Below are 26582 nucleotides of genomic sequence, written 5' to 3'. Positions count from 1 at the left end.
ATTCTTGCTCTTGAAATCCGGTGTGATATTGGCTAATCCTTCAAACAAAACTCACAAGTAGCAGATGGATACTTTGTTAAGCACTGGACACGCTGAAATAATCATCCTAGTAGAAGAGTCAATAGTTTTGACTACTTTTGCATGGTCTTTAAAATTAACAACTTTGAATTAACATGTATGAATCTGGCTTTTCATAATACATAGAGTTTTGTTTGGTACAGAAAACCTGAAAACCTCAATCACTCATTTTCTACCTTGGTAGAACTAACATGTGTTATTTTATTTGTTAACCTCTTCAACTTAATTTTTTAGGTTTTAATTTCTAGAATGGCATCTTAGTAACAATAGACTTGCTGTAACTCTTGCATTTTTTATTTTTCTAATAGAAGTACAAGCCAGAAAAATATTCTGCTTCTTGGCAATTGATTAGAACCATTTACTACAGTTTTTGACACTGCAATTATATGGTTTTGTGTCAAATAACACATTCCAAATTCTTTCCTCATGAAGAGAACTGTGGTGCTAGCAATATCTGGATGGGCTTGCTTGGATCCTACTTCTGATATTGGCAGATAAACAGCTCTAGTTCTGCACATGCTTGGCTTGAACAAAGACTACATAAATATAACTTCCAGAGAAATTAATTCTTTTATAACATTATTCAAATGTGTTATTTGTTCTCCAGTGGCAAACAAAGCTTCCTCAACTCCCAGATCTGGAGCCACTGTTGTCCAGGTATGCTCCTTGGAGGAACATACGGTTGAAGGTCCTGATCCAGAAAAAACATCTGATCAAATATTATAGTTGAGTTGCTTATTATTTCGTCTGTTCCAGTTTGTCTAATACACAAATAGCAAATGAGGGATCAAAAAACTTAATGATGAAGCTTATGTCTGGCAAGTGACAGCTCCTACTGTTGGAGGATAGAGGTGAACTGAAGTGCTATGTCTGGGCATATGCTGGGCTACTACCAGAAGGGAGAATTTTACCCTCCTTGAGAATCTTTGAAAATACTACTTTTTCATGACAAGTGCAATGCAACCACTTAAAATATGTGAGAGTGTCCAATGTCGTCATAGTCTTCTGTCATTTTTGTTCCAACCAAACCTATTCACCAAGTGTAACCTGAACTAGTAAATAACTTCAGCTGTCCCAAAACCACATTCTTTGGCAAATAACTGTTTGCCAAAAATAACTGTTTCCCCAAACTGTAATGGAAATGTCCCATATGGTAAGTCTTTGCAAGATTGGAACTGCATCTTGGCCTTGCAGGGGAACAAATTCTGTGTCTGAATGCTACGGTATTAAACTACGTGGTTATCTTGGTTATCTGAAATACCTGTGGTTAATTGGTGAAGTAAGTTGATATATGGCTTAATTCCTTATGAAGTACTGGCACTAACAGTAGTGTCAGCAGCTCAGCATGGAAAGATCAATTTATCTAACTAGGACTGTTTTAAAAATGTTTTTTAAATATTATTATTATCATTTAAACTTCTCATTCAATTTTGAAAACCTCATTAATAAATAATTGAACCTAACTACTAGAAAACTGCAATATTAACAAATAAAACACTTTTATTTTATTTTATTTTATTTTATTTTATTTTATTTTATTTTATTTTATTTTATTTTATTTTATTTTATTTTATTTTATTTTATTTTATTTTATTTTATTTTTATTATTTTGCAGTCTGAGGATAAATTGTTACTTTCTTTTTCTCTTCCATTTTCCTTTTTCTTTTTTCTTAATGCCAGATTGTTAAGAAAGTGACGCTGGCATGAATAACATTTCTTCTCCCCTAATAGCACGTTTTGCTATTTAGAAGCCAAGCAAAATGTTCAGACTGACTCTCATTCCTAGGTTATTATAATAGAACTGTGTTTGGGACATTTGGGACATTAGCTACAACTTCATAGGTGAAAAGAGGATCACCTCTCCATCAAAGCAGCCATTCATTGCAGGGATAGATTTGATTGGAGGGATAATCTGAAACAGGTTTTCCTCGAGCAGATCCTGTTCAAATTTCATAAGGAAACAGAGTTCTCTGTCCATTCAGTAGAAGGGTAGAGAGCTCACAGACAACCAGTTTTCCACAAGGTTGTGTAGCTCAGCAGGGAGGTGAGGAAGAGAATTCTGAAGTCCTGTGCCCACCAAGGGAGAGGCAAGGGAAGCATTCTGTGCTGCAGTGGGTACCTTTTGTATTGCATCTTACTGCAGCTCCTGGGAACACAGCCACCTTACATGGAACCAGACTGATTGCAACATCCTCACTCTAGCACAGCAACCATGGCAATCTGGAGGGCACAGAGTCCTTCACAGCTGGGAGGAAGTACAAGGAAAGAAAAGAAAACCTAGCCACCTTATTATCAGAATGATTTTTTGAGAAATGTGATATAGTACTTTATATGGCCTTAGTTTAACAAGGAACTAATTCTATAGACCAGTCATGGTACGCTGTGGGAAATACTGGCCTAATTCTAGGTTAAATGTTTATCTTTCAGTTGGTACAGTCTTCTGATAGGATGGAGATAAGGAAGCAGACTACCCATGTAGTTGAGTGCCATGAATTGGAAACATTCGGCATCTTCTGGGACTAGGCTCAAAGTAAAAGATCCTTTTAGAATAAGTACCTCATCCTAGAGAACTAATGCTGCATACAAAATCTCATTTCTGTTTTACTGGATCTCAGCTAATTGGGAGTGGTTTTTGGAAAAGTCATGGGCCACCAAGGTAATGTAACACACATGTTTTAGCAAGTTTTTCACACATGTCTGGCAAGCCTTTCATAGCAGGAGAAATCTTTATGGATTCTTTTCTGGGCCTTAAAGCCTTAAATCATGCATCAAATCCTATCAGTTATCAATTTCTCGCCCCTTTCCCCTTCTGCTCAGTTTCAGTTATTAGACAGTAATTTTTATGTCTTGAAACCCCTTGAAACTCAAAATTTCCAGTTTGCAAGAAACTGTGATAATGTATAATTTTGTTTAATTCTCGGTGGACTGAAACATTTGTGCTACTGAGGGAGAAGGAGTTTTTCCATTCATATCAGTGAAAGCAAGACATCGCCTTTGTTTTTCTTAAAACACTTGATAGCCAACAAAGTGCTTTAGATGCGGGGAGTAAGATATGATGATAAAAAATCTCAGGTCTGTAAAAACTCAGAGTTAGAATTATCTTGTCGATTAACTATGTATGGGTTGGAGTTTTTTGTTGTTTTTTCTTTTTTTCCAAAGTGATAAACATTTTATGTTTATCCATTAAAGTAATTGAGGATTTTTTTTTTCCCCCTTTTTCTTGCCAGTGTATTTAGTCCCCAAGTGAAAACACATTATTTAATCATTGCCAAGTTCTTTGATTTCGCTGTAGTACTTTCAAGATAATCATCTCATTTTCTTGTAGGTATTTGCAAATGCCTTTTTTCTAAATGAATTGAGTTTTAGAAATGTGGTTACATAGAATTCAGATCAGGTAGGACTTTGTCAGTTTGATATTTCTTGTTTATTTGTCATCAGGCTTTATGTTGGTACAGTGTAAAAGAGGCAGATTTCATTCGGGTAGTAAAAAGTAAGACAGAGTTGCCAGCAGGCCATTCTAGAATCATCAAGTTTGCAGACAAAAGTATTTTGTACATCCCAGACAACTCTGCAGAATCATCACTGCTGATATGGGGTAAAGCCCCAACACACTGGGTCTAATAGAAAAGAGGAATGAGAGCTTTCTGTGCTAGATAAATAAATGAGCTGTTTGTAGCACACAGTCATGCCATGTTCTAAGGCCTGTCTTCTGCTCCTCAAGAAAAAACATGAAACTGTACTTTCCACAGTTTTTTTTTAATTGTTATTTTCTCTCAATGTATTTGTTCTGTTCTTCAAAAAGGTGGTAAATATTTTTAGCATAACTGTACAGTTGAGATTCAAAATAAACCAGTGTTAGTTAACAGATATATATATATATATTCTCATCAGGCATATGGTATTACTGGGACACAGAGAGAAGAAGAAATATCAGACAGTTCTAGAAATATGTGCGTTTTATACTTTTTGGACCACACGTCCAAGCCTTGGAGTATTCCTAAAAGACATACTATCACATTTCCTGAGTACTTAATTTTTTCATTTTTTATTTTTTATTTTTTAAATCTCAGTGCAGAATAATTATTCTTGTGCAGTGATGCTCCCAGTATTAAAATAGCTAGTTAAATGTGCCTGTTTGTTCTAGACAACACATGAAAGTAAAAAAGAGGGAAAAAAAATAATTTAATAGTACAATTGAATGCTTTTATTGTATATATATGAAGCATACATCTAGTGTTCCGAAACAGTGATAGGAATGATGTCTCCTGCTGCTCAGATTTCTTCTTCATGTTTCTGACAAAATAAGAAGAGTCCCGGAGGAGTGTAGCTACTGCACTGCTTCATCAGCTCCAGCCTTATTGCTCTTCTACATGTGACAACAGGCTAAGGGTCCCTGCTTCATTCGGGGCTGTTATTTCCATCTCAGTGCTAGATATCATGAGATTCCTGATAAGGGTTATGACATTACATAGATGAAAGTTTTTTTATACATCTGTAGTTTCTTTTACCATTCCCACTGTTGAAGAATTCATGTTTTCTTGAAGGCAGTTGTCTAAGTGGAAAGAGGTTGATCGATGCTGGGGAAAAACATCCATGAAGGGTTTAAGTTTTTTTGCTGTTGTTCAAATCCTAAACTAGCCCTGAGTTCATGATTGGCATAAAGATGCATACAAATCCTGAGGTTTCTATTTATGTCTGGATGTCTGTTGGGAATGGGGAATACTCCTGCATGTGTATATGTATCTCAAGGTGGTCAAAGGGTGGCAGTTTTCAGTTATTAAGAATGATCTGGATTAGCCTCAGTCTTTCTGGGTCACTAAGTTTCAAACACAGAGATTTCACATCTGTTTCTTGTTCACAGCTACTAACAAAGAAGTACAATACCGAAAGAGTCCCAGTTTTAGAAGCATGTCTGGTCCTTAAAGGAACTCAACTGGTAACTTAGAGGGAAAGAGAGAGAAAAAAAGCACAGTTATACCTCCTATTCAAATTTGCAGATTAGGCAAAAACCCAGAGGTGAAAGGTCAAATAAAAGAGTTGAAAGCATTTTCTATAGACTTCCTGATTGTGGAGTGAAAAAAAAGAGCACACAGTCCTCCAAAGCATGCTATAAACACCAGAACGGTGTGAGAGACACGTTAATAGGTTCCATTCTTGATGAAATCTCAGAACAGCTTCACTAATACGGTGTAGAAATCCAATATGCCAGACGTATTTGCTAGGTGCAGTGCCCTTCCATCTGGGAATAGTAAGACCTCGATGGACAGTATTCTGCAATAAACAGCTCAAACTACCATGTATTTTAGTTAAAATTATGTAAAACACTTGGGAAAAAAAAAAAAAAAAGAAAGAAAAGAAATAAAAGAAAAAAGATGAAAAATGGTGGCCTTTGCCCTCAAGGTTATTCCTTTTTTCCCTTGCAGAGAACTTGCTTTTTTGAAGTGCTTTCTTTGCCCTGTGTCACCAGTGTCATTTAATCAGCTCCAAATTAGATAATAGAAAACAAGCAGTTTTCATATTGGTGGCAGCATTCAGTCAAATGTTTCAGCAGTCTTTAATCATTAATTCATGTAGTGCTCCTTTGCAATGTGACAGTATGATTATCAGCATTTTAGAGAAGGGAAAATTTGGGAAGAATCAAAGGACAGCTAGGGTGAGAGTCATCTTATGTAAGCACAGTTATCCAAAAGTTAATGTCTCAGGTAATCATGCAGGTTCCCATTGTAGACAATAGAGAGTGAGAGTGTGATTGATCTCACCTTTTAAGTTGCTATTCTAGGTGAAACTGAAAGATGTGATGAGGAAAATTATATTGAAGGCTGCAGAAGATGTTGAGGACAACTGATCTGGGCACCCACATTTAAGATGGTTAAGGAAATGAATCCTAGCAGCAGTCAGCAATTCGATTCCTTGTCTGCAAATGAGTATGTCAGCACTTCCCAGCCTGGCTAGTCTGCTGTGAAGTACATATGTTGGATATTACAGGCAACTCCAGTGTCAGGATGTTAGTGACCATGCCAGTGTAGAGGAGTGAAGGCTCTGGGGAGACCTCATAACAGTCTCCCAGTATTTAAACAGAGATTATAAACATGAGGGAAATCAACACTTTACAAGGGTAAATAGTGATAGGACAACAGGGAGTGGTTATAAACTAAAGGAAGGGAGGTTTAGATTAGATGTTAGGGGGAAGTTTTTCACTGAGAGGGCAGCGAGGCGCTGGCATGGCTGCCCAGAGAAGCTGTGATGCTTGAGCTGTGGTACTCAAGGCCAGGTTGGATGGGGCCCTGGGTTGGATGGCAGCCTGAGATGGTGGGGGGCAGCCCTGCCCATGGCAGGGGTTGGAGTGTTTGTGCTTCGAGGTCTCTTCCAACCCAAACCAGTCTATGATTTTATAAAATGCAATTCACATAAACAGAGCTCCTATTTTTTTCATCTTCCACTCCTGTGGTACTTTTCATGTAGAGAGTAAAGCTGGTCTCCAAAGGATAACCAGAAGGGATAAGGTGATCAAAGTGTGACGTGGTTATAAGAATAATATTTTGGGTGGTGCAAAATTAAATAGCTTGGTCCAGAGATACAGACTCAGAGGTGGACTTTGACTTTCAATCTGAAAACCTCCAACATTTTGTTTCCATAGAAATTAGTTCACTGGAATACAATCTACTTTTTTGTCGCTATTGTTCCATGATAGGGGGGGGGGGAGGAAGGAGGGAGGGGGAGGAGGGAGGAAAGGAAAATAAGTTAAAAAAATCACTCAGAAAAACCAAACCTCTCCAAGTCAGGATTTCTCCCAGCTTTTCACCTCAGCCAGCAGACAAAGGCAGTTCATTGCTCTGAGGGCGGTGGAACAAGGGACACAGCAACGAGGGTAAGGGAAGATGCGAAAGGACAAACTGACTGAAAGCAGCTGGGTACCGTGCTTGGAGTGACTGAAGGAAGCAAAAAAAGTGCGAAGAATTGCGGTTGTGACCAGCCCTGATGGCAAACTCGATGATGGGTATCTCAGCAGCAGGAAGAGATCTACTTTCTCTGCCCTCGTTAAAGCCCCCTTTTTACCCGAAGAAGTCACCGCAAAGTCTGGAAGGAGCTGTGTGCACACCGTGTCATTGGGATGAAACAAGGCAGGCGGCGCGCCCCGAGCTATCGTTCTCGGGGCACCGAGCACCCTCTAGTGACCGCTGCGGCCGTGCTCGGTGTTGGGGAGAAGTCCCTCCTCCCCCCCGTGCCAAAGCTGACCTTAAGGCAGCAGGAGGCGTGAGAGCTTGGAACAGACGCTGAAGGAAAGGCTGCTTTTATTTATTTATTTATTTTAAGTGGGGTACGTGCCGTGTTGCCCCAGTGGCCAGGCAGTGTTAAAATTGATAATGCAGCTTTATGCGAGGAAATGAGGAGACTTTTCCCTCTGTGATCAGATTTGCTTCTAGTTTCTTCAGTCAGCTGAGAGCTGTGAAGTAGCAGGTGGAAGTCCCAATGCAACATGTGGTGAAACTTTGATAAGACCGTATTTGGTCCTCACACAACAAGCAGAGCATGGCCAAGCTGAACAGAATATTTGGATCTCCATTTAAGCAGAAAAGTGTTTTATAGCGAAGTAAATGTAGATGTATCTTTGTGTGCCATGAAGCAGTGTTAATTTCTCTCAGTTTCTTTATATCTACTATGAAAAAACTGCAGTGCAATGTCTTTTACTGAAGTTTTTTGACTTACAGCCTGGATCAGCCAAAATCGGACCTCCTTTTTACCCTGATACTGATAATAGGATCAGAGCTTGCTTTTGCTTGCTTTCCCTCTCCTCTCCTCTCCTCTCCTCTCCTCTCCTCTCCTCTCCTCTCCTCTCCTCTCCTCTCCTCTCCTCTCCTCTCCTCTCCTCTCCTCTCCTCTCCTCTCCTCTCCTCTCCTCTCCTCTCCTCTCCTCTCCTCTCCTCTCCTCTCCTCTCCTCTCCTCTCCTCTCCTCTCCTCTCCTCTCCTCTCCTCTCCTCTCATTTTTAATAGCCAGATTTGCAGGTGTACCAGATGAGGTGAAAGTGTCTTCACAGCACCCAGCAGAATTTAAAGAGAGATATTTATAATGGATATAATTCTGTACTGATAAAGGGACAAAAGCCATGTCATTAGCAGTACTAATAACATTTGAAAAAGTGAAAAGGAAAGAAGCTATCCAGGTAGACTGCTAAACAGAAAACGTGAAAGTAGAAGATCTAGTGGCTTTTGTGAAGATGTTAGAGGTCTCCTCTATCCTCTTGATCAGCCAGGGCCAAAAGCCACATTCTTGGTTTACCTCACAGACAGCAAGATGGATTGGAGAGCTGTCCACATAAGGAATGCTGTGATACATTTCCTACATCCTAACTCTAGAAGATATGATATATAAAACAAAACTAAACAAAGCAAAATGAGGATAGATCGTTTTAAAAGTTAGTAGGATTGTCTCTGAAAGCATGAGAAATGGTTTCTTCAGAAATATTTTGCTTGTCTTTCATGTGAGTGCATGCATACTAGACATAGTTCTTGTACCAGCGCTAAAGGCTGTAACAAGCACAGCAGCTTGTTCCAGCAGTTATAGATTTTCTTTGGAAATTCATCCTTTCTAGGACCTAGTAAAATCACTTATTTTGTATGGTGAGATCAAATCTATCTTTTGTCTCCAGTGTAGAAACACTCATCTTTAAAAATGAAACTCTTTAGTCCTGAAGGTTGAAGGCATTTAAAGCAGCATTTAAGCCTGTCTGTATCTTTGAAAGAACTGAAGCACAGCTATAACTTTAAAGCACGTGTAAAAATCCTGTTTTGATCAAATAACATAAGCACATATGTAGTGCCAAGCAGATAAGGTAGAGTTTTGCTCTTCTGTGGTTTCTAGATGCAATCTTGAATGTAAAAGAAAATGTCATCAGAAAGTAGCCCAAACAAATTGGGACAAAAAGCTTGACAGCGAAGTTATGGAGGGAAGCTGTTTTATGTGGCTTATGTGGCTTTTTATATTCTTTAATACTTTTTGTATTATTGTGTTTTCATTCAGTTTGTTGACAAAGACACATTTTTTTCAAACTCACACATCATTATTTCAGACAATAGCATGTAGTTGCCTAACATAACAAAAGCATGTTTTCTTTCTATTTAGCCTTAACAAAATGCAGAAAAGCGAAAAATAGTAGAAGTGTTTGTATTATTTTTCTTTTGCAACTGGATGATGGTGATTTGATTTTCCTATCCTTACAATACCAAGTCTTTGCCTTGCAATTGGACTGACATAAGTGTAAGCCCTTAGAAATCTGCCTGTGGGTATTAGCTTGAAAGTCAAATAAACTTCATTGAATTCTTTGGCACACAGTGTATGCCATTTTGAAATGGCAGAATCCTTACTGGGCTGTAGGCTCTGTAAAACTCATGTAATAATAATAATACTGCTCAGCAGAGTCAGATATTGCCTGCTGTATGCTTCCAAAAGCCCTACAGAAATCAACAGGTTTGTCTATATGGAGACAGGATGGAGAAGATTTATTAACTAAATCCTGCTTGTGAATGAATTTGTTAAATCCCACCCATTGGAGGGATGGATACTTCAAGGATATGGTTGAGAAAAAGAAACAAATAGACAAACAAACAAACAAACAAATAAATCATGGGTTTAACTAGAGTGCAAGTCACCCAACTGAAACATACAGCACTCTGAAATTTCAAGAAAAAGGCTCTAATCTTTTGGCTGCCTTACTCATTGTTTGGAGATGAAAAGGGAGGAAATCAACATTCCCATGAAAATACAATTACTGTAAACTGTTTTCTTTTTTGCTGTTCGTAATGAAAATAGGAAAGTTACCAGAAGTTACTGACTAAGTCAATGGATGAAGGCATCAAGAAGACATTCAACAGTGCAGCTCCAGATTTTTATATGAATAACTCATAAAGAACATAAATTATTTGCAGTGTTGCTGACTTTACATTTCTCCGACTGAACCAAAAGTCACCTTTGCAATGGAGGAAACCAGAGCCCATAAAGTGAATGTTAAAGGCATGGTAGACTTCTACAGGGGATTGGTCCTTTGATATCTCAGGACCCAGAGTGGGGAGTAAAAGTAGGGTGTCTGCTCTCTCCACTTTCTCTGCATCTAGAGGATGCTAGGTTAGATGTCAAGGGAAAATTCTTTCCCCAGAAGGTGGTGAGGTGCTGGCACAGCTGCCCAGAGAAGCCCTGATGCCCCATCCTCAGGCACTCAAGGCCAGGTTGGATGGGACCTTGGGCAACCTGAGCTGGTATGGGGCTGCCTTGCCCAAAGCAGGGAGTGGAGCAGCATGGGCTCTAGCCCAAGCCATTCTGTGAGTCTCTAATTCTGTGCTGGAGGCTTCCTCAGCCTGCTGGGCTGGCTGAGGAGGCCCCAAGACTTCAAGTCTTGTGAGGCAGCTAGAGATGAGCTGGGATAGAGGCTCAACTGTGTGACACACTGCCACTGAAACAAGGACTTCCCAGGATTCCCAGGACTGCCAGATTCTAGTTGCTCCAGTCCTGTGTCACCCAGTAGTAGAAGCACAACAGCTAGCTCCTGGGATTTTCTGGTATGTGGTACTAATAGGACCATTCCCATCAGCAAGGGTGGGTGTAGGAGCTTCTCCTCTGCCCTGCCTCACCTCAGGTGAAGCAGTGCCTGGAGGGTCAAGGGCCTAGGACCAAACTCTGGGAGTTCTTCACCTCCAACAGGTGCTGCTCTAGAGGAGCATCTTCTTTGGGTCATCATAGGAGGGAAAGACTGAGCTGGGGCTCATGGTACCACCTTTGTCAGTGTGTACAGTTTGGTAAAAGTTCATTCCAAATATCAGCAATCATGGCCAGGTACTGAAAAATGCTCTTATTTCAGTTTCTTTTCCCAAGGAGAAGGAGAGGAAGGCACTGGGAGAGGATGAGGTTTCCAGCCTCTTCTAAATAATGCCATTATAGGTTGTCACTATTTTCTACTCTTTTTTGACCACAGCAGGGTTCCTGGGCAGGATGCACGTGCCTGCTACAGTGAGAATTTTATACACCAGGCTGTGGTGCTCTGAAACAACATGTATTTCTGATGTTCTGATGTTGTTATAGCAAGCACTGAGAAATCAAACTGGCTACAGACAGGCTTCAAAAACGACAAGATTATTGAAGAAGTATTACATTTTGGCATCTTTTTCATTTTTTTCCCCCAGTTTTAGAGAGTTCTCAAATTTTTGTCATCCAAAGTGTTGCAAGGTTTACAAGAGTGAGAGAGTTGCGCCAGCACTGGGTCTTTGGTGTCTGATTCCATGAAAACACTTCTCCTTTCTCATTCCAAACCTCTTCCTTTTTGTTTTAAGAGCTCAGTCCTCCTAAGCAAGGGCCTAGGACAGGGATGTTGTGTTGTTTGCACAGCTGGGAGTTTTGGGGTACCCAGTGTATGCTGAGTGCTACCTAAGGACAAATAATTATGAAACAGTATAAAATGTTACTATCATCCTCAAACCAGGAAGGGAACTGACAGTGAAACCACCTCATTTTTGAGCAGGAAAAGCTATAAACTAACAAACGGAAGAGTGCAAAAAATTTAAGACTGTTTAAGGCATTCAGGCATTTGCTTCAGAAATGCATGTTTTTCTGTGACTTCCTTTCCTTGGTGAGAAAGAGGTATCAAAAAGAAATTACTGTTGCCAATCTCTTGCTTCTTCTCTAAGAACAAAGGTGCTAAACCTGATAGGCTGGAAAGCGTCTGTAGCCCAAGAACCCAAGCATGAGGTTAATGGACAAATATAGATGCGGTGTAAGCTGGCTAGGCTACATTAACATATTTGGAGAAACACCCGCTTATACCCAGTCAGGCTGTGGCCCTGAATCAGCAATTCCCCAGTGAACAGACTGCATGAAACCAATGCCGAACGTGGCCCATTTCGTCTGACATCTGCATCCTGCTTCGGAGTGACATGTCGCACTTACTGCACATCAGATCACACCTGCCCAGGCAGTCACAGGCAGTGGACTTTTTTTGTTAGGAAAAAAAAAAAAAAAAAAAAAAAAAGGATTTTTAGTCACATATCATCAAGAAAAACAACATTGTTTTACGACTCTTATCTCTTCACTCCCAAATATCCTGTTTCTTCGAGCTGCAGTGGCCAGGACCAATAGAAACCTCTTCCTGCCATTGGCTGACTTCATTTCCCAGAGTTAGCACAATCTCATCCGCTCTAAACAACCTCATCAAAACTTCTTTCTGGTCAGAGCGAAGCAATAATTATTATTAGCAATTATTAGCGATCAATAATCTTGATCACATTATGGCAAGCACTATTAAGGTAAGAAAGGGGTACCTTTTTCATTGGAATTTTTTTCAGTAGAGTTTTCTTTGGTTTCCTTTATCAACCTAGATAAGTTAGAATTGGGCAACACCCCCACTGCCACAATAGAGGACAACAAGATTTCCTTTGTACTGCCTAGTAAATTTCCTTTTTCCTACTCCAACCATCCGCAAGGCTTAAAAACTTCAAACTCGGAAAAAAAATTGGGTTTTTTAAATTCACTGTTCAGTGCTGTGGATTGCATATGCGAAGCCCTTTTATGAGAGCTTCTGAAATTTCTTGTAGGTACCATTCTGACAACTTGGATGTGTTTGCAGACTGACAGAAGGGGAGAGGGTGTGTGCTGAAAGGGAAAAAAGGGTTCCTAAGAGCGCTAGACTTTTGGATACTTTTAAATGTTTCTCTTGTTGATGGGGACACAAATACTAGCAAATGGGAACCAGAGGCACCAGCTCTTCTTTCCGTGTCCTGCAGATGTGCTTTTCTAGAAACTCTAGCCTGGTACTCAGGACTTTTCATAAGGTTATTTTAATGGTAATGGCAAGATCTCGTGGGTGTGTTCTTTTTCTTTTCGGATAATAAAATTATCGTGTTGACTTATAAATTTCTCTCGGTGCATGTTTTATGTGTTTATTTTTTCTTATTTTGATTTTTGAGGATGGCTTTGCTGAATTTTTCAGGTTTAGAAAGTGGATTCAATCTATCCGTCTATCTATTGAGTTTTCGCTTCTCTGTGTCGCAACAGATGTCAGTTATATCTATTACATCTAATAACTGTGATTAATTGCTAAATTGTAACTGTAACTAAATGTTTTGTGATTATGAAAGTAATTTTGTGTAAAGAGCAATAGAGCTTGTGAGGTGCAGTGAGGGCTCAGCAGTGCTGTATTATCAAATTCGGGATCAAGGTATTTGTTTTCTTCATGGTATTGTCTATTTTTGTATTTTTCTAATAATGCCAGAGATTTTGTGAGAGATATAAAGTAGTGATGGTTCTGGTCACTAGCTAAGCAGAGTTGCTGTTAGATTTCTCAGTAATTTCTGCCTAGTTGTTAGTATTTAAAGATCAACAAATTGTTTTTTGTTATAGTTTTCAACATCAGAAAGTCTTACCTGATGACAGTGTGTTTAAGAAGTACAATGAGCCGTCTCTTTTTCCAGTCACTGATGCTTTGGAGAGGCTATCTGTAGAGATAAAGATCTGAATCCTCTTTGCATTGCTGGCTAGTATCTGTTACATGCAATGTAGCTTCTGTACCGGCTGAATTCCCTTTGGTTTTGCTGCACTTTTCAAAGTACATTTTCAGAGATGAGAAGATCAGGCTCTCTTTGAAAATCTTGAGGCTCAGGAGGCAAGTTTTGCATTACTGAGAGAAAGGGGTATGTGCTTAGATAGTAATGTGTTTTTTTGTGTTTATTGAACAGAGCGCGCTCTCAATGCTGATGGGAAATTTTTCTTCAAAACTGATGGTACAGTGAGATTAGATGTTATATATGCTTTGACAAGCTTTTGTTATTTATTTTTGGTCACTTTTTTTCTATGGTTACATTATAATAGGGTAAGTGGTCATGAAGAGTATCTCAGCCTTACTATTTCACCTTCACCTAGTACTTAAAGTGATGAGAAGATGTCATGTGCGGCTGTGTGTTGTGCAGCCTGTTTGTTAGTGTAATGCAGGCAGCAAAGCCTTCTGAGTAGGAAAATGCATGTTTTACACCCCAGAATGCTGTGGATTGTAGCACCTAAGAGGTAGGGAAGGACATATATTCTGAAGCAAGGATTTCATTTATGACTGTAAAATGTAAAATTTCTGGAGAGAAATGACAGGTGCTTTGTAATCTAGGTGCAGGAAATGTACTCTGACATGAGGCTAAGCCAGTCCAAAGAGATTCATTTCCTCTTCTCTGCTGAGTACATAAAGAAATCATTTAACTGAAAAGTTTCTGATATAAAGAAATTCCATTCAAAGGCCAAAAGGGTTCCTGTGCTTCTGCTAAGCATTTTGTAATGTGATTTCAGTGATTTTATTTTATTTATTTATTTATTTATTTTGTCATTTCAAAATAATGGCCCATGCTGCCTTCCATGTCAACATCACCAAGCTGCAGCCAGGGGAGGTAGAAAGTGGGAGCTCTGTGAGGAAACTTTCTCACCTCTTTAGGGAAGCTGTGGAATCATTCAGTGTGAAAAGAAAACCAGGCTGCGGTTGTTTATAGTCAGGTAGAAATTGCTCTCAACATACACACGTACAAAGATGACCTGCCAGCAGAACAGTTTGATTCATCCTACTGTCACAAACCTGCAGCCAGACCTGCAGGACTTATGTGAAATGGGGCTTGCTTAATACAGGCCAGTCAGGGAAGCCAAACATCTGCATAATTTTGGGGGCTAATACCGTGACTTTTCCAGGAGATGCACCTCTCCTCATTCCCTGGCCTCTCCTGCTGCTTGTCTCTCCTGGAGGTTGAGATTTCTAATACATTCACTTCTGTCTGTCTGTTGCATTAAGTTTAATCACTGTAATGTTTTTTCTTTAGCATTCAAAGGCTAAAATTGTTTTTCAAGTGGGGTAGATGTCCCAGCAGTGAGGATTTCAGTGCTGATATGACATGTACTCTTCTAGCACCTGGTAGATACGTGCAGAAGCACATTTATGCATAGCCCTGAAGCTGAAGGCTGTTGAATCAACACAACTCTGCTAATTATAAGCAATTATATCCCACTTGTTATAGTAAATACCATGTTAGAAAATCTCAAGGACTTCTGAATAAGGCATGACTTTTTTTTTTTTTTGTTTTTGGTTTTTTTTCTGTAATCAAGCAGAAGTAAAAATACCTATCCTGAAGGTCATTTTGTGTTGTTTTTGTTTTGTTTTGTTTTGTCTTTCCTATCTTTTTTACCATTATCTCATGGTGAAGGAAACAACATGAGGTAGAAAAATACAAGTGGAGTCTTAATTCCATGCTGTGTACCAGACTGTGTTGAATTTCTTTGCCTTGCTTACCAGTGTATTTGAACCAATTATTATAAAATCTGTTCAGTAAATTATCATGACTTTGCAGTGACTTACTGATTACACATGTGAATATCTCTTTTACTCTAATTTAATTCTAAATATGTGCATATCCCCTTTCCATTGGGGATTTCTAATGTAGTGCTTGCACAGAAGCTACGATTTCTGGGTGAAAAAAAAAGATCTGTATATTTGATAAAGGGCAGGAGAATCACTGTGACTTCAAAGACCTGAAAATATATAGATGTACTTTGTACAGTTTGTATTATTGTATGAATGTATGAGGGATTAAAGCATTATATACATATATACATGGCAAGATATTTTGTGAGAAATATTACAAAAAAATTTAAGTTAGTCTGTGCTTCTCTGTATAGCATTTTTCTCTCATTTTCTTATAGAAAATTTAAGTTCTCTCTCATATATTTCTGGGGAAAACTAAAGTCAGTTAAACAAAATCTGTTCTTGGAATATTTAAGCCTTTGTTTAGAGGGCTGTGTCTGCACTGAGGCCAATAGAACTTATACAGCAATTACTTCTGCTCCTTGCATAAAATTAATTCATTTATTAATTGAAGATTATTGTTCTGGTTTTATTGTTATTTTTTTTTCTTCATTATTTAGTTAGCAAATGATTCACTTTAAACCTGAAAATTGGTTATGGTGCTTCAGCACAACCTTCTTAAAGCCAAGCACATACTTTAGAGCTCTGATGAATCAGAAATAAGTGCAGAAAGAGTGCCTTAAATAATTTAGACAAATTTTGCTAATTTTACTAATTTCAAGATGTTCACAGAATCAGAGAATCATTAAGCATAGAAAAGACCACCAAGATCATCTAGTCCAACTGTCTGTATTTCATTTCAACAAAGGCAGTAGAATCATACCTATACTAATTTCCGAGTAAAACTGTATTTCTGACTCAAATATAGAATTTCAAGTAAGAAATAGTCATAAAAGAACAAAAGAAGATATTTTGAGGACTTTCGTTCTATTTTCTTTTGCTCTTAATCATCAGTCATTTAACTTAATCCGATTTGTGGCTGTGTATGCCAAAACTAACTCCAATATAAGGATCTTGCTTTCCAGAAGTAAGTCCCCAAGCAAGGAACAACAGCTGGAAAATGCGTATGTTTGACTGTCTGGGTTGGTTTGTTTGCTTGTTTTTTCTTAACAAGAACTATATTATCTCTTAACAAAATGATTTTCAGCAAGATCCATGAGTTACTAAAGGCCTTTCAGAAATAACTCTTAAGGAATCAAGTGCTCTTGGAGAATGACTTGCTGAAGATAAATAGAGAAATATTTTTAACAAGTGTCAGTGCCAAAAGAAGATATTTATTTTCCAAGTGACAGTTTGCAATCCAGTAAAAATATATAATGTTGTTCCCTTACAGGGAAATAGGTTTCTTAGTGCAATTTTCTACATCAAGCCAGCAGAATTAATTTGAAAAACAACAAAGTAGAGAAAAGAAAAATTGTATGTGTATTACTTGTGTTACCAATTCAAAGAAAGTTGATGAGATATTGTAGGGTGTATCACATGCAGTGCCAAACCTGGTCAAGTCAGAAAAAACTTCCCATTGACTGCAACATGACTCCTATCAAATTTACCATTAACTAGTTAAAAAATATTTTCCTTTGTTGGATAGTTACTCAGTAGAGAAATACAAGCCTTTTTTTCACTTTGTCAGTTGTGAAAAGTCAGGAGTCTGACAAAACGAGCATGTGTTCTGTTTGTCATTCTGCTGTCCTTAATGTATGTTTGTGTATTATGGAAGAAATATTGCCTGAGTTCAAAACACAGACAAAAATACAGAAGCTCTGAAGTGCTTATATGAAAAAAGAATCAATCCTTTCCATAAAGGGTGCATGTGCCTTTATGTTTGCAGGGTTTATTTTAAACATTGCAACCAAGCCTGCCTGACGTTGGATAGTAGCTTTCAATTTGTTCCTTGTTTCTCCTAAAATCACCTACTTCTTAAAAAGGGGACTGTGTAAACAAGTCATCAGAGTGAACAGAGAGATAAGTCGTTTCAGGAAATCTGCTTCCAATCTGAATCTGTATCAGGAGTTAGGATGCAAACATGTACCACAAGGAAGCTCTTTCTCTCCCTTCCATGCATCCTTAGGTACACAGCTGCTCATTCTTACTGCACAGTCACCCCATTAGAACCATTAGACATTGGTTAATAGCTGGTAAATACTGTTAATAACCAGTAAATATTGGCTATGTTTCTGTTTGTTGTTGTTGTTGTTTTGTTTTGTTTTAAAATTACAGTATTAAGACTGGTGATTACTACCATTGCTAACTACCCTTCATAAATATTATTTGTTTCAAAGTAAAGTTAATTAAATGAAAATAACATTACAAATATCATTGAACTTCAAACAGCACTTTTTCAGTGGCTAGGCTGAAGGAGACATCAAGTGATCATCACACAGGCTGCTCACGGAGTTGGCGGATTCACCATCTCTGGAGGTGCCCAAGAGCAATGTGGATGTGGCACTGAGAGACATAATCAGTGGGAATGGTAGATGTGGGATGATGGTTAGAGTAGATCTTCAGCCTTAAAGTTTCTGTGATTCTATGTACAATGAACCAGACAAATGGTCTGCATATTTTCAAGCACATTTTGGAAGTGAATGAATGAAAGAAAGATGTGGGATACAATGTCTCCCTTCACTTGCAGCCTATGTTTATTTGGGATGTGCATTGCAGCCCATGGGTAGGAAGTGGTGTCACTAGGCTGGTGTTAACGCCTTCACACTAGGAAAAGATCCAACTTATTGAGTGAAACACATGTGGCCTGGTTATGCAGTGCTTGATTGATAGATGGGAAGGAAATGTAACAGCAAATTACAAAGACTGGGTATAGGAAAATACCTGAAGAAAGAGGTGGTGAGTGACTATTTATGGCAAGTGACCAAACTCTTTAAAACTACCTGACTTAAGAGAGATTGGAGAGCATGAAATAATGCTATAACTGGGAAAAGCTGCAGGCATTTGGGCTTGCATTCCTCCTCCTTAGCTGCTAAGGGCTGTACTCACACTTGGAAAGAGAAATGTTTTGTGTGACAAATACCTCATTACATCTGTGCAGAAAGAAACAAGTGTGGCAATGTATAAATTCTAGAAGTAAGATTTTGCAAAACTTCAGTGCTAGCCCATAAGATTTTTTTAAACTGCATTCTTTAGAGCTGAAAAACATCTTTTTTTAGACTATGTGTTTATTACCTTGATAAACAGTAAAATGCTGCTACAGCAATTACCTTGATGATAAAGAGACTGTAGACAGATACTTCCTGCATTCATTTCCTGCCAAGATAAGTCACCAAAATCAGGGACTACCAATACAGGAAATGCTTTCAGTAGGAACTTCCTATCTGTTAATATGTAATTCACTGAGAAGATCTAAGCCCTTCTTGCTTGATATAAAGGTAATATTTCACCTGTTGCTGTTTTAAACATTTAAGCCACATTACAGCAGATCAGTTTGTGTAAAATTTTAGGACCAATGCTTTTACATTAAACTATTAAATATATTTACGTATATATTTTCCATTCAATAGATGGCCCTGCATTTACCACCTGTAAATTGAGGTTCAGCATACATTGTAATTCTGTCAGGTCAAGAGCAAGAAGCCTTTCCCCATCTTCATGCTTGTTGCTTTTATCCTTTCCCTATTTGTATGCATGATCAAATAGAATTTATGTTTCTCTAGTGATTGAGTTGTACTTCTCCAAAAAATAACATGTTCTGGGTATATTAAAGAATCATGACCATCTCTTGCAATCCGCAGTGACATATATATTTAACAAAAATAACTGAAATGGAAATTCTGCCTCACCGTACACAGAAATAAAGCCATGGCTAAGCTGTACATTTGAACTTCTGGTAAGAAAAAGAGAAACCTGGAACAAAAGAAAAGTAAACAATGCCAGAAAACCTCCACAGCTAACTGTAACTTCAAGGTAATTACTTTTGGGCACTTGAACAGAATGAATGAGGATTTTGGAAATCTTGAGTGAAACTGGCCCAAATGAAGCCCAAATCATTCGGCCAGTGGCTTGACTGGGGCCAGGCTTTCACCCAAGTTATTCATGACCTCAGCCCAAATATTATGCATTGTTCTGCCAGTGACTCCTGTGGAGTCATGCCAAGTTTCTGCCACTGTGACTGAGATCAGTATCTTGGCCTTTCCCTACAGAGTTGAGAAGTGCTTTGCAATTGTGGCTTCAGATATATCATGCCATTACATCTTTGAAGAAGAGACTCATATTCAGTTATCCCCCTAGATTACTGTGGGAGGGACAGATATCTAGCTTTGAGTTGTGGTCTGAATGGCTGGGAATCAGGATAGATTTACAGACTCTTTCAATGAACACCATGAAGGTGTTGCTTGGAACACTGGCTTTTGGACATGAGAACTGGTCCTTTTGGGACCTGACCCAAACCTGTTTCCTGAAAATGGATTCCCCTGGTTGAACCTAGTGTTGATAAACAACATCTGTGAGGACATGGGTGAAGAAGCTCTAGGAGATTGCCCCTTGGCTTTAGATTCACAGAAGTGCTGGGGAAGTACATGCCCCATCCTGAAAGGAATGTCCCTAGTACGTGATTAGCCAGCTCTTATCTACTTTTATACATTTTTATTATTGTTAGTCTTTGGCGTATTCACATCAGCTTCCTCATGCATAAGGTATTCCCTTGGAAAGTTCTCATTTTTTACTAATCAAATCAACTCACTAATGTGATGGCCAGACACATTTTTTTGCATGGTTTCCATGCAGCCATTACCTTGTAAAAAATTTTCCTGTGATTTGTCATCAAGGCACAGTTGCATGTACCGTTTTCATGGAATTCAGAATCTGATTGTTTAGTCTACATAAAGGGGGAAAGAAGAGGGGGATCCTGCGCCTTTAATGTTGTTTATAACGGTTGGACAGAGCTTGTCAGGTGAAGGTTAATTGCTCTCCAGTTAAAGCAGTTCTCTGCACAGATGGGTTATCAGGGCTGAACACTCGTTACAAGATTAATCTCATTTCCGACAAGACTTCCCTTTCCTTCAACTGATTTTTGCTCAGCCATTGGACCTGTCACCAGCCGTTAAAAGCAGGGTGGGTTACCTCTGGGATATTAATGCTTGTGTGCAGTGAAACAATACAAAGTATGTGTCATATCGGTAGGGAACATCTTTAGGAGACAGCACATTTCAGTGCTGTTCTGAAGGTCGAGATTCATAAACAACAGAAACAATCAGGAACATTTATATTAACCCACTTAATGAACACAAATTCCAGCTGAATCATCTGTAGTCTTCCTTTCTCATGTCTACCCTTTTCTAAATTAATTTTTTAAGTTCCAAAAACATGTTCTTGTTGAAAGTTTAGTCAACAAAGTTGCCACTTGTGAGATGCAGAACCCAGGTCTATGCAGTTCACTGATAAATTCAGCCACCTCAGTTAATGCTTGTTTCAGCAGGAGGAAATTTAACATAGTAGCCACTTGAAGAATTTCAAACTTCATGTTTTTGGGTTTTTTTGTTTGTTTGTTTTTGTTGTTGTTGTAATCTACATTAAACCTGTTGAATTTTCCCTTTTTCCCTAAGCTGAAGTAAACCAGAACTGGATCCACTACATTTAGTGGGCTGCAGAGGCATGAGATGGTTGTCAAGTGAATATAAATGTTCTTAATAAAGTATTGCCTCATTAACCAGTTCTGCAGCAGGTCTGCCAGTCTCAGGTGTCCTGAGCAATTGGGTGGAGGTAGTTTAAAGGAGGCTAAGGTGTGAATGTGGATGTATCACTAGAGTTTTGAGTCTATTTTCAGGAGTTCTGATACAACCAAAATAACACAAGTTGGCAAAAGTCTCTGACTGCCAAGTTTGTTCCACACAGCTTTGGTCAGTAAATTTCAAAACACTAAACAACTACTCAAGGCAACAAACAGGGTAGCTCTTATGTTTCCTCAGAGTTTCCTGTCCTGGCTTCAGATCAACACAATCCTGTCTGTTTAAGGTACAGAGTCTTTTCCACTGTTTTCTATAAGCTTCAGATTAGGCTCTGTAAAGTGTCACAGGCAGCACGGCATTCATCTACAACGATCATTATAGACGTGAACCATTAAACAATATGAAGACATGCCAAACTGAAGGCATTGGAGCTATTCCAAATACGTTTAAGATTAAAGACATGCTTACCTGCTTCATCATCCAGGGCCCTGCAATGGAGATGTGATGGACCCCACTTTTTATTGAACAAATTAAATAGGACATTAGGACAGAGATGTTTTCAGCGTATACAGTCAGAGAAGTGAAATAATAATGAGGCTTACGTACAGGGAGACATCAGAACATCATATTATTCCAGTCTAGAGGGTCAATATACATAGGAAGCTCTGACTGTAGTGCGTCCTATTTATATCATATTTCCATGGAAACTAGGACAGATACAAAGAGCACCATGTCACGGTTTAATAGAGTAAGTACAATTTTTTCATCATAATCACCACCATTAGCCAATTTACATGGATCAGATGATTGAGATGCTCTTAATTTCATGGTGTGAAAGCTGTTCATGTTTGTCCAGAATGTGGCTTTTCTTTCACACTGTTGTCACCACTGCTAAAATGCATTACCCACCACCTCACTGTGCTCATACCCACTCCTTGGTTCCCAGGACCATTCAGTAAGAGCCAATTAATGTCAGTGGGTGCTGTTTTCTCTTCATGGAGGAATTTAGTGATACACCTTTGCTTAATATTCACTTCTATGTCTACCATATCTTTTTCAGACTGCCCCTCTACTGCCTTCTGTCACATGGCAACAAAATGGAATAGGATACTGACAGGAAGGTTCAGTCTCTACTGCCATACCTCTAATGTCATGGGCCAACATGATAAAATAGGAAGCATTGCTTTTGGAGTAGCCCTTGTGTATAAAAATAATTCTTTGGTCATAAAGGTACATTCTATCAACAAAACTGACAATTTCTTAATTATTTTAATCACAAAAGTAGTCTAATGACTTGCCTGTTGAATTATTATTATTATAATTATAACAGTAAGAAGATTAAAAATAAATTTTCCCTTGATTTAGAAGTCACAGGTTTTATGGAAATGTACTCGCTGCAGTCACAGGGCTGAAATGAATGGTAGACAGGAATTTAACCTCTGGTGATCATCTTCAGAAACTGTTCAACAGTTTATATTCCGAGCCAAAGAAATTCAAGTGGATTTTATTACTGGTTTTAATAAGATAGGAAAAGTGCATAGTAAATCTTTACAGTCCCAACTGCTTCTTTCTGCCAGAGGAGGCAAGTTTAGTAGAAACTCTAAATGGACACAGTTGAAATTTTCCAAAAAAAGGGTTCTGTGAATTTTGTTGTTAAATCTCTGCTTAGACTTCCAAATAAGGCTCCCCATTTTGCAAGGTGCTGAAGAGTTCCCACTATTTCTGATTTAGTAGAAGCATTCAAAATCATTGGATGGATTTTTGAAGATTAAATATTTCCTCATAGTTTAAAAATGTGCTTGTGCCAGTTACCTTTTGGTTACCTGTGTGGGAAAAACAAACAAACAACAATACCTACTTAATCAATACTGCCTTTCTAGAAGTAAAACAGGAAAAATTGGAAATGTTGAGAACTTCTTTCCTAGGAAAAGAATTTGGTTGCTAACATAATATAGTTGAAAAGCTAAAGAAAGATCTCCAGACAAGAGATGAATTTAGACAAAGGCTTTGCTGTACTCTTCTTCCTCTTACCTTACTCCCGGTCTGTAAATTTTAACATTTGAAATGCAACAAAGCTGAGGTTTTCCAAATCCTCTCCTGTATTTTCATTCCCACTTCTATTATATTGAAATGGAGGCTTTTCTTATCTTGCAAATTAGTAACTCGTCCATTAAAAACTCTTCAGAACTTTCTCTTGATGATTTTACATTAGATTTTTATTTGCATAAATATCAGTGATATTCTTTCAGATTAAAAAAATGCCACTAACATAATGCATATTGAGGATTTGACAACTACCATGACTTTTTAAAATGTATTTGAATAGCTCTTTAAAATATTTTGAAGTATAGCATGATCTTCACAATTCCATGTAAACCAATGAACTTCAAGTTATTCTGAATGGATTCTTTCTCCATAACAGTGCCAGATCCTTTCCAATTAGCATGAATGTTAAGTCTGAGCTGTACTCAGATTCACTTATTTTTCCCACCTGCATCACATACCGAATCTGACCTTTTAGAATCCACACCAGAGCAGATTCAATCCCAAGTATATTTCTCTTCTGAGTCTTCACAGTTTTCCTCTTTCCTAGAGATTTCATTTGGCCTTGACCTCTGTAAGTCTTAGCTGCCTCTCAGAGGATGCAACTCTTGCCAACTCTCACATTTTTTATCAGGAGTCTTGTGATACTTAGTGGTTTTCTTAAAGGCCAGTTCCTTACACTTGAGGTACTCAGTTTACATTTACATTTACAAAAGACTCTCTGGTAATAAAGACTCTGTCCTAATGGCTTAAAAAATGGAGGCAGATCCAAAGTACATTACTTATAAATACTCCATATTTCTGGGTCCCAACTTAAAAACTTGAGATGCTTTTGTGTGATGGAGCTGTACTCAACACAGAGCAGAGACCCTGCAGAAGAACTACGAGCACCATCTGGACAATTCTTACCCCTTCATAAGAGCGCTATATGTACTGTTACTACCACATAGGTGTTGACTCTGCCTTGTGTTCAGAAGAACAGCAAGAACCTTGTTTGAAGTTTGAATGCAGATAAATTCTCACTAACCTGGAATTTTATGGTGCACTTTTAATTTAAAAAGTAATGAGCAGAACTCATTTCCTATCATGTTTCTAATTTCTAAACTAGTACCCAGATGAATTCTTACCATCAGATGCTCAGTACTAAGACTTACCTCTGAAACTGTAATTACATAAAACTGAAAGTCCAACCTATTAGATAAATATATTTCCTATATTATAATTGACAAACCTTCAGCTCTTTTTCTTAAGTCAGAAAATACCTAATGTTCATTACATCACAAGGAGATATAATGCAGCTTTCTATATTAGTGTCAATTTTCCCTCCAAATATTTGAATTTTTGGAACTTGAAGGCTTTTGTGACACTGGAGAGGGCTGATTAAAGGGGCTCGTAAACTGCTTGAGAATGGTCATCATGAAGTGGGGTGCCTATGAAACCCAAGGCATTGTTTTCCTATTCTTTCTGACTCCTCTGCTGTTCCTTGCATTTGTCAAGAGAATAACTCCAAGAAATACATAAGGTTCAATAAGACCAGGAAAGTTTGCAAAATTTTCCATACGAAAGTTTAAATGTTGAATTAGAGAGCCGTGATACACAATGTTCAAGTTAAGGTAACAATAAGGAATTTACATCAGCTTAAAATGATGACATTTCAGGGAGTGGTATATGTTATATTTTTCACTTTCTTATCTGCTTTTAAACTTAATTATTCACATTTTAAAGAGTTTTTCTTGTTGTCAAACCATCCTTTCACTGAACCAGGCTAATATTTTAGTTTATTTAATTTAAATTTTATTTTAATTCATTTAATTCCATTTTACTTAATACTGAATTGAAAACTAACAGTTTTTCAGCTGAGCCCAGAGTTTAGGTTCAAATGAACCTAAGGTTGAAGATTATCATGAAATTTGGCAACTACTGCTGCTTAAAAGGAAGCTTTATGATTACTCAGAATTAACTCTTAAAATTTCAATGAGATAAAATAAACCAAATGGGATTGGGATGATGCTGAAAAGGAACTTCTAAGTTTGATAATGGCACTAAAAATGAAAGATCAGTGAAAGCCCAAACAATGCACTTTCATCCAAAATAGTTTACAAATGACTGCATAAACAGCAGCAACAATAATGATGAGTGGAGATCAATGCTCATAAAAACACAACAGAAGGTGTGAAAAGAAAATCTGCCAAGGACATACTTTTAGTCCTAAAGTAGTGGGATAAACTGTCTGCCTTTTTTTAGCATATAGAGAGGAATGAAATCATCAACACCTCTGCTGTGTGAAAGTGCTGTCCTTTCCAGGAAAGTTGTGTCAAGATAAAGATGAGCACTACACTACCTGTTGCAGAGTGCCTTATGTCAGCAAATGACAGAGCAAGTCACCTAGCTGTCCTAAGGAAGTGATGCTCTGTGGAAGGAGTCCTCAGTTTGTACATGTGTATACATGTAATATGGAGTTTAGCAAAAGGCTTAGTGTAACACTCCAAAAATTCACATAAGACTATTTGCAAACTCAGCTGTCTCAGAAAAAACTGCACTGTCCTGTCACTAAAATACCCAAACAGAGCCTGCATGAAAAATGTGTTCAAAGACTGTATTTTTCTAAGTTATATCTACTATATTTGATGTAGCATTAATGTTTAGTATCTATGCATTCTATTTCAGTCTTCAGCCCAATGTGTTGGCTAAATACCAAATGTTAATTCTACCTTCTTTTGGATGATGGAAGAATTTTAATGCAGAAGCTTGAAAGGGAAATAACCAATACTCTGATCTTCAACATCACGCTTTTTTTCCCCTTTATCTTTTGGTTTGCTTTTTAATTCACTTTCTAAACATTCTACTGCCTATGGTTTTGCTAATCAAATGTCAAAAGGTATCTCTTAGCTAAAATGAGTAATGTTTTAAAGTTAGATTTATGCACTGTTCAAAAAAACAAACAAACAAACAAAAAAAACCACTTTGCTAAAGAGATGATTGTTTCATCTCTACATGAAATCATATAATCATCTATGTTGGAAAAGAACTCTAAGGTCATCAATCTGTTTTCTCTGCTTTATGTAACCCTCAGTTGTTTTCAAGTTCTAAACACGTTTCCAAAGGACAGAGTTGGTTTCACACTGTCTCCTACATCTTCACATAATTATCCTACACAACTTTCTACCAGAAACACATTTTATGTAGTTGTATATTTAGGTCTTAATGAATTGCTTTTAAGAATGGCTTATAGGTGAAAAATGAAAACACAGAAGGAAAACAAACAAACAAAACCCACATAGTCTAATGTTTATTTTATGTGCATGATCAGCAGCTTGCTAATTACTCTGTGTTGCTGGCTAAGTACAAGACGTTTTGTCTGTGTTAATTCCCATGTTGTAAGGTCACTTGGAACAGAGAGTTATTTAGCAGGGATGAATC

At 38.0% G+C, this 26582-nt stretch overlaps 1 protein-coding gene across 4 annotated transcripts in view; it reads left to right on the top strand.

The window, feature by feature from the left end:
* The window catches only part of ERG (ETS transcription factor ERG), a 141366-nt gene that overhangs the window by 66008 nt on the left and 48776 nt on the right, over positions 1-26582 (top strand). Inside the window, exon 1 of one of the 4 annotated variants that reach the window (XM_072338544.1) lies at positions 12237-12367. The exons of the other annotated variants lie outside the window; for them this stretch is intronic. Coding sequence (XP_072194645.1) covers positions 12350-12367 — 18 coding nt within the window. The 5' untranslated portion in view covers positions 12237-12349. Of the gene's footprint in view, positions 1-12236; positions 12368-26582 lie in introns of those variants that run through there. 4 annotated transcript variants of the gene reach the window in all.

This window comes from Excalfactoria chinensis, chromosome 1 (assembly GCF_039878825.1).
Source record: "Excalfactoria chinensis isolate bCotChi1 chromosome 1, bCotChi1.hap2, whole genome shotgun sequence".
Classification (NCBI taxonomy): Eukaryota; Metazoa; Chordata; class Aves; order Galliformes; family Phasianidae; genus Excalfactoria; species Excalfactoria chinensis.
The sequence above is the reverse complement of the archived record's forward strand: the minus strand, read 5'-3'. Positions and strand labels throughout refer to the sequence as shown.